General features: G+C 45.8%; 1 protein-coding gene across 2 annotated transcripts; it reads left to right on the top strand.

Moving 5' to 3' along the window:
• The first annotated feature begins 218 nt into the window (after positions 1 to 218).
• LOC108138837 (CD109 antigen) lies at positions 219 to 9308 on the top strand. Of its 2 annotated transcripts, none has more exons than XM_017261347.2 (7): positions 219 to 391; positions 2715 to 3617; positions 3767 to 7511; positions 7576 to 7769; positions 7828 to 8002; positions 8064 to 8169; positions 8240 to 9308. In XM_017261347.2, the coding sequence occupies exons 2-7, from the start codon at positions 2728 to 2730 to the stop codon at positions 8449 to 8451; spliced, it is 5322 nt and encodes a 1773-aa protein (XP_017116836.1). In that variant the 5' UTR covers positions 219 to 391; positions 2715 to 2727; the 3' UTR covers positions 8452 to 9308. The 2 variants fall into 2 exon arrangements, with proteins under 2 accessions (XP_017116836.1, XP_017116834.1); XM_017261345.2 differs by having other exon boundaries at positions 2710 to 3617.
• Positions 9309 to 9329: the final 21 nt, after the last annotated feature.

Here is a 9329-nt window from a genome sequence, read left to right as displayed (position 1 = left end):
AAGGAGTTGGGAAACAAGGATGAAACCATTAAAGCCAATTCACAAAGGCGGTTTCTGCGTATACTGTTCGCTACTCTTTTAAACGGCTGCGCGCAGACGGTATTGACAAAAATTAATTGAATGTCCATGCGCGACTGCAATCGCGCCCGTTATTTTCTCAGTTTTTTGGCCACAACTCGAATCTGGTATATTCCAAGCCGAGTGGTATGTTGCCACGCTCCGGGCACGGTCACACTGCATCAGTCATCAAAGCGGGTGTGGATCGCTGCTGGGTTTTATTTCATTTTTTCGAATATTTGAGTTCCCGAGTTCGTTTTATTTACATTTCTGTTGATTAATACAATGTGTGTGGCCTGCTGATCACCGAGAGCAGATTGATTTTGTTAACGAGGTGAGTAGAGTGGCGTTTTTTGGGCTGTTCCACTTGGCGACCCGCCCAATTCGTGTGTTTGGCTGTCTAAAAAATGCCTAAGCCAGTGTTATTGTGTTGTTGTTGGCACATGGGCGTTGACCGAAAATTGAAGAAGTGCTTCAAATATTGGCTTAAACTTTTCCAAATACTTGTTTTGTCATTAGGAAATCAAATTGATAAAAGGGATGGAGTTCCTTAATACGTGCTTTTTCCTGTTCAAAGGCAATACGGGGATGGCGTCTTAGCCACCTGCTACCCAATTGGATTCCGGCGTCTTTCTTTATTTTTTCTACTGTTAAGCTCTCGAATTTCGCCAACAGTTGCTCCTTTTACCGCCCAAAATGTCCTGCCTGCCGTTTCAATTGCACTTTTGCCCTCTCAACTCATTTTGAATGGGTCTTCTCGGCTAATTAATGCCCACTTTACTACTTACTACGCTTGTGGTGGTGCGCCCTTCTACACAGAGAGAAAAACAAATGGTACATTATTATTAGTTGCTTTTTTAGTATTAAAGCTTACGAAATTAATTTTATTAACTAAAAGTGGTGAATTTTGAAGCATTTCTGTTAATAATATAGATCTTTTAATTTAACCATATCATTACGATAATAATTAACAAATCTGAAGATATAAACAAAGAAGAATTCTTGAAAAAAATTATAAAATAAATGTAAGTAACTGGTTTTTCTTTCTGTGCCGATGAGTGCGAAGGGTGGATTACAAGTCGCTGTTGTTGAAATTATTACGAGTTCGGTATTTGTTTTCATGCCGAGAGTAGTAGAGAGACCCCTATAGGCCAGTAACTTCTGCTGCTTCAGTGCACAGAAGTGCACAGAGTATCTCTATCTCGTCCAGGCACATGTATGTATGTAGATACAGATACCTATGTCTATGGTCAGGTAGCGGCCGTTTTATTTGCGTGTTTCGCTCAGTTCCAGTGTGTTACTTTTTCTCCTTTCCTCGCCGGTAAATGCATTTCAAATGCATACACACTCCCTCCGTTCTACAGTTTCATTTCACCTTATTCGGCTTTCTACATTATGGTAGAAGTCGGTGCCCCATTGTTCTGTCTATTTGGTCCCTTTTGTATGGTTGCCTCAAAGTGTTGACTTTTTACCTAGCCCAAGGAGTTAATATCCGTGTAGGGAGGTTTAAAGGTCCTTGCTCCAATGATGTATTCCCTGTCTACCGGCTGATTGTGTGCTGATAAGGCGGAGTCCCTAAATTATGTGCATTTTTTAAGGTTGCAAACATTCCACCACCGATATTTGGCAAAAGTTATTATGAAGTCAGAATAATGTGTATTTAAATAGGTATATAACGGAAAACACTTAAAAAAAAAACACCCGTGTTCAACATATTATATTATATAATACTCTTTAAACACAATTGATTTAAATATTATTTTCTTTCTAAGCTCGAATATTATTATTAGTAAGATTTATTCCTCAATTTTAACTTTGAAAAATACATCCGTTTAAATTTTGTTTAAAAATATAGATTTATATTCAAGCACTAATTAAAAGGCACCATTAAAAGCTTCACATCGATAATGATAACCTATTTAGAATTGTTTATAGGGAAATAGTAATAAACATTTCATTGGGTGCATAATTCTGTTCGTCATCAGAGTGGTTTGTGGTGCATGGATTTCATAATCTCCTCCAAATCAACAATAAATTACAGAGGCTTTAAAAACGCATTGGGCGGGAAACTTTGATGTCCCAAATCCCTGCCTGGCACACATCTCTCCGTCTAAGACTAATTGCACAGCCGCCCACTCGAATGACATTTTACTTAATGTTTGACATAGTTTCAATAGTGCCGACCGCCCCTGCATATGATCTCCGTTAAGATTCGTTCATTGCTCCTGCCAGATCGAGTCTATAGTCTATTAATACCTATGTCGGCGCCCTCATTAACGACTGGTTCGCAGCACGCGGAAATCAACCAACCGACAAATATCCTCGAACATGAGTTGCAGCCCATGGATTTGGGCATTAGGGTGTGTCGGTCATTAAAGCATAAAATGTGAAAAATCTATGTCAAATGCCAATACGATAACTTAATTTCAAAACAAAATCTTAGTTTCAATAGAATTGGGTTCTTAAGACAATAATTTGTTATATCTAAATAAAATCAAAAAAAATTGTAATTGAAAACTAAATTGATACACCCTATTGGAAAGGCATCAAACAACAGACAGAACACCCAAATCAGTGCCCTCTATTTATAGTATTTGGGAGATGCAGTTGTATTCAGTGGTTCTAATTCATTCACTTCTGACTTCTCCTCAGCGCAGACAAGCAGCAAAGATGTGGCACTTGCTGCGCGCCCTGCTCGTTATAGCAGCCGCTTTGGATGCACTGCAGCCGACGGTCGGACAGAGCGATACGTACTACAACCCGAACCCAGCTCAGCAGAATCCCCAGCAACCGCTGCAGCCCAACCAACAGTGGGGCAATAATCCCCAGTCGAATCAATATGGCAACAATGCCCAATATGGCAACAATGCCCAGCCGAATCAATATGGCAGCAATAATTTAAATAATGCCCAAACGAATCCCAACGATCGTCCGCCGTACAGGACCGATTCGGGAAGCTTCAACGATCTTACCGGACAGAATGAGTTCGGTAAAACAGTGGGAGGAGGCTATCAGGACAACGAGGAGCCGAGTTTGACCCGAGGCAAGTCTTCTTACAACATCAAAGCCAACTTCCTGGAGTCGCTGCACTCGAGGGAGCCCACCTACTTCATTGTGGCCTCCCGAATGGTCAGACCTGGCCTAATCTACCAAGTGTCGGTGTCCATTCTGCAAGCTCAATACCCCATAACCGTTCATGCCAGCATCGCCTGCGATGGTGTCCAAATCAGCGGAGATTCCAAGGATGTAAAGGAGGGTGTCCCGGAGACGTTGCTCATGAGGATCCCACCCACCAGTGTGACTGGAAATTATAAACTCAGAGTGGAGGGTTTCTACCAAAACGTTTTTGGTGGTCTGGCCTTCCTCAACGAAACACGACTGGACTTCTCACAGCGATCCATGACGATATTTGTGCAGACCGACAAGCCGCTTTACATGCAAGGAGAAACGGTGAGGTTCAGGACCATTCCCATCACAACCGAACTCAAGGGATTCGACAATCCCGTGGACGTGTACATGCTGGATCCAAACAGGCATATTCTGAAGCGCTGGCTTTCGCGGTAAGTGTCGTTACTACATTTAATTTAACTAGTTTTCAAATTGTATTCTTAAATAGCAAAGAATTATGCTTATATGTATTCATTATATTCGCCACCATTTATTCCTAGAAAAAGATACTGAATTTCAACTTTTTTTTTATCAATCGTAGCCAATCGAACTTGGGTTCCGTTTCGCTGGAGTACAAGCTGGCGGATCAGCCCAGCTTTGGCGAGTGGACCATCCGTGTGATTGCCCAGGGACAACAGGAGGAGAGTCACTTCACCGTGGAGGAGTACTACCAGACGCGCTTCGAAGTGAACGTTACCATGCCGGCGTACTTCTTTACTACGGATCAGTACATCTACGGCAGGGTGATGGCCAACTTCACCAGTGGTCTGCCAGTTAGAGGTAATCTCACTCTCAAGGCGACGATCCGGCCAATTGGGTACTTTAGCAACCAGGTGCTCAACGAGAAGTATCGCCTGGGGCGGTCGCCTTTGGAGCAAACCAATCGATACAATGAGCGATGGCGGTACAACAATGCCAACCAGAATCCTCAAATCCAGTACAATGTGCCCGGGCAGCTGCCCCAGGACGGAGCGGATCTCTCGCAGGATGTGCTGTACGGGAATCAGTATGTGGCGGAGCGACACTACCAGTTCGATGAGGAATGGCCCTTCTGGGTGAGGAAACCGGAATACCACGACAGCTACGACACATGGGGTGGAACGTATCGGAAGACGCTGCCCTACCTGCGCTACTTCAACGGAACCTTTGACTTTAAGTGGCCGTTGCGGGAGCTGGAGGGGCTCGTGCGCAATCTGGCCAACTCGGAGGTGCTGATAACGGCCACCGTGGGTGAAAAGTTCTACGACGAGATCATCAGTGGCTACGCCGTTGCCAGGGTGTATAACTCCAGTTTGCGAGTGGCGTTCCTGGGAGAATCCCCACAGGTCTTTAAGCCCGCCATGCCGTTCACAACATATCTGGCGGTAGAGTATCACGATGGTTCGCCAATCGATGCCAATTTACTGCGCCAGGGTTTGATGGAGGTCACCGGCTTTGTGGAGAGTCGCAATGGCGGACGCAGGGATTGGCCCACCCAGCGCTTGCAGATGTCCCAGCAGAGCGATGGCATCTGGGAGGTCAAGATCGACATTCGGAATGATCTCAACCTGGACGACCGCCCTCAATCGAGGGATTTCCTGAACGGCATACAGAACATGCGGCTGCAGGCTCTCTTCATAGATCCGCGCGGTGAACGCATTCAAACGGATCTTCTGTTGGTGTCCCATTTCTCGCCGAGGAACCAGCACATCAAGGTAACCACCAGCACCGAAAAGCCTGTGGTTGGCGAGTACATCATTTTCCACATTCGCACGAATTTCTACCTCGAGGAGTTCAACTATCTCATCATGTCGAAGGGTGTTATTCTGGTCAATGATCGTGAGACCATCACGGAGGGCATCAAGACCATTGCTGTGGTACTGAGTTCCGAAATGGCACCTGTGGCCACCATGGTGGTGTGGAAGATTAACCAGCAGGGACAGGTGGTGGCGGATTCCCTAACGTTCCCGGTGAACGGCATCTCGCGAAACAACTTCACCGTGTACATCAACAATCGCAAGGCGCGAACGGGCGAGAAAGTGGAGGTGGCCATCTTTGGAGAACCCGGCTCCTATGTGGGTCTCTCTGGCATCGACAGTGCCTTCTACACGATGCAAGCGGGCAATGAACTGACCTACGCCAAGATCATTACCAAGATGTCGAACTTCGACGAGCAGACCAACGGCACATACAAGCACATTTGGTACTCCCACGAGGGCAACCCCGATGAGTTGGTCTACTTCCCCGCCTCGTCCTTCGGCATCGACGCGAATCGAACCTTTGAGTACAGTGGCTTGATCGTGTTTACGGACGGCTATGTGCCCAGGCGGCAGGACACCTGCAATCGCACCCTGGGCTTCGGTGAGTGCTTGAGTGGACGATGCTATCGCCTCGAGAAGCAGTGCAATGGAATGCCTGATTGTGACGATGGAACCGACGAGCTCAACTGCCATGTGAGGAATGACACCGAGCTGTTGAGCTACCGAAAGTATCGATTCAATCGCGTGCTGCGTCACTACGAGAACGTGTGGCTGTGGAAGGATGTTAATATCGGACCCCATGGTCGATACATCTTCAATGTGGAGGTGCCCGATCGTCCCGCCTACTGGATGGTGAGTGCGTTCAGTGTGAGTCCATCCAAGGGTTTCGGCATGATCAACAAGGCCTTGGAGTACGTGGGCGTTCAGCCGTTCTTCATCAACGTGGAAATGCCGGAGGCTTGCAGACAGGGAGAGCAAGTGGGCATCCGTGTCACTGTGTTCAACTACATGACCACTCCCATCGAGGCCATTGTTGTGCTGCACGGCAGTCCGGATTACAAGTTTGTGCACGTAGAGGAGGATGGCATTGTGCGGTCCTATAACCCCCGGACCAGCTTTGGTGAGCACCAGTTCTTCATCTACTTGGAGGCACAAGGCACCACGGTGGTCTATGTGCCAGTGGTGCCCCAGCGTCTGGGCAACGTGGACGTAACCCTGCACGTGGCCACTTTGCTGGGAACAGATACCATTACCAGAACCTTGCATGTGGAGTCCGACGGTCTGCCACAGTATCGTCATCAATCCGTGCTGCTGGATCTTTCGAATCGCGCCTACGTCTTGGAGTACATGCACGTGAATGTAACCCAAACGCCAGAGATTCCCTACCAGGTGGATCGTTACTTTGTTTACGGCTCGAACAAGGCTAGAATATCGGTTGTGGGCGATGTGGTGGGTCCCATTTTTCCCACCATGCCCGTGAATGCCAGTTCGCTGCTTTACTTGCCCATGGAGTCGGGCGAGCAGAATGCCTTCAGTTTCGCCGCCAATCTCTACACGATTATGTACATGCGATTGATCAATCAGCGCAACAAAACCATGGAGAAGAATGCCTTCTATCACATGAACATTGGCTATCAGCGGCAGTTGAGTTTTATGCGGCCCGATGGCAGTTTCTCGCTCTTCCGCTCCGATTGGAACAACTCGGATTCGTCCGTTTGGTTGACCAGCTACTGCCTGCGCGTCTTCCAGGAGGCCAGCTTCTACGAGTGGGAGAACTTCATTTGGATCGATGCCACCATTATTGAGAAGAACATGCGTTGGCTCCTGCAGCACCAGACGCCGCAGGGATCCTTCTACGAGGTCACTTGGCTGCCGGACAGAAAGATGAATCGCACCAACTTTGACAAGAACATCACGCTCACCTCCCATGTCCTCATCACTCTGGCCACTGTAAAGGATATCTCCGGCACTCTGGGGTCCCGTGTGGCTTTGGCCACCCAACGAGCACTGGCCTACATAGAGAGGAATATGGACTACCTGAAACGCGTGGCCGAACCATATGATGTGGCCATCACAGCCTACGCCCTGCAGCTGTGCAACTCTCCCATTGCGGAGGAGGTGTTCACCATTTTGCGACGTCATGCCAGGACTATTGGTGATTTCATGTACTGGGGCAATCAGGAGATCCCACAACCGCCTCGAAAATTGGAGAATCAAAAGTGGTTCTCCCTGCCGCGACTGCCTTATGAATATGATTCCCTGAACATAGAGACCACCGCCTATGCGCTGTTGGTCTATGTGGCGCGTCGTGAGTTCTTCGTCGATCCCATTGTGAGGTGGCTCAACTCGCAGCGTTTGAACGACGGCGGATGGGCCTCCACCCAGGACACCAGTGCAGCACTTAAGGCTCTCGTGGAGTACACTGTACGGTCGAGGTTGCGCGAGGTGTCTTCGCTGACCGTGGAAATTGAGGCTTCTTCGCAGGGCGGAAAAACGCAAACCCTTTACATTGATGACACTAATCTTGCGAAATTGCAAAGTATCGAGGTGGGATTTTTTAAATTATATTTCAAATACATAAAAATTACATAATAAATCTTGGCTTTTTCAGATTCCAGACGCTTGGGGCACCATTAAGGTCCAGGCCAAGGGTGCTGGTTATGCCATCCTGCAGATGCATGTACAGTACAATGTGGACATTGAGAAGTTCCAAACCAAGCCGCCAGTGCCAGCCTTTGGACTTCATACGAAGGCCATCTTCCATGGCAGGAATCAGTCGCACATTTCCTACGTGGCCTGTCAGAAGTGAGTGTACTCAGCGTTTAATATATAAGACATTAATAAAATAATTATATAAACCTAGCTGGATAAACAGCGCCGAGTCGGAGCGCTCGGGCATGGCTGTTCTGGATGTGGCCATACCCACGGGCTATTGGATACAGCAGCAAAAACTGGACAGCTATGTGCTCAGCAATCGCGTCAGGAATTTGAGGAGAGCTCGCTACCTGGAACGAAAGATTGTCTTTTACTTTGACTATGTAAGAAACAAGTTAGCTAATTAATAATAATAATGATTAACTTTTGATTCCTTTTCAACAGCTTGATAAAGAGGATATCTGTGTTAACTTCACCATAGAACGCTGGTATCCAGTGGCTAATATGTCGCGCTATCTGCCAGTGCGGATTTACGATTACTATGCACCAGGTAAGTTCAGTCTACATAAATGCAAATTAACTATCAAAATTAAACCATATTTGGCCCATTGTGATTACAGAACGCTTTAACGAATCGATATTCGATGCCCTGCCCACATATCTGCTGAACATCTGCGAAGTGTGCGGCAGCTCACAGTGTCCGTACTGTTCCATTTACAACATGGGCTGGCGCGCCTCCATGTCCATGTCCCTGCTCTTCTTCAGCGTGTTCATCTACCTGCTGCGGAGTCGCACGCACCTGGTCCTGAACATGATGCAACTGCTCACATAGGGAAGCATGAAAGATATCCACAAAGTCACCATCGAAACACTTTGCTAAGATTTGTAGTGTTTTTGTTCATTTATTGTGTGTTTATTTTGAAGTTTTTTGTTTTGAGTTGTAGTCTTTTTTGTTTACCAACGAAATTGCATTCCGTCCAAAAATGCTGGTCAACATTTTGGTTTTATTTTTAGTTTTTTTCTCTGTAGAACTCCAATAGACCCGCTGTAGAATCGAATGTACAAAACAGCAGTTAATCGTAATTTAACTTTTATTTTTATTGCTGAACAAAGAATCTTTTGCTGCACACAAAGCAGACCACATGTAGCCACCTAATGTAAGTTGTAAGTCCAAATGAACCATACTATGCCTTATCATAGAGCGGGCTCCAAGTGGGGAATCAAACAAACAAACAAAAAAAAAAAAAACAATCAATGTGTCTTTCACAAAATGCCTTTAATAGATTTTAGAAATCATTAGCAAATGTATCTTGACAAAATGTTTGCATTAGCATTACATTGCATATCGAATGGAAATTTATCTATTTTGTATTACCAAACTCTTGAACATTTTTAAACGAAATGAAGCGAAAAACGTTGAAGAAACCGTCCAATTAATTTATGCAAATAATGAATCTGCATAGCTTGTAAGTTTTATACTACTTATACACCCTCCACATGAACCACAATTAGTTTGTAAATTCTATACACAAATCTCACATAGCCATGTACATGAAGCTAAAAAGCGAGGAAGAATGAAATACCCCGTTTGTATACAACTTTGATGAGTCCCTCCCTTACAATAAGAATCGAATCTCTGTATGAAGTAACCTTTCTTTTCTTTTGTAATAAACGAAGCCTGAAAATAAATGAAAGTAATGTTTTACTGGT

The sequence above is a fragment of the Drosophila elegans genome, unplaced genomic scaffold (genome assembly GCF_018152505.1).
Source record: "Drosophila elegans isolate 14027-0461.03 unplaced genomic scaffold, ASM1815250v1 contig_814, whole genome shotgun sequence".
Classification (NCBI taxonomy): Eukaryota; Metazoa; Arthropoda; class Insecta; order Diptera; family Drosophilidae; genus Drosophila; species Drosophila elegans.
Note: the sequence above shows the minus strand (reverse complement) of the source record. Positions and strands in the feature narration are given on the sequence as shown.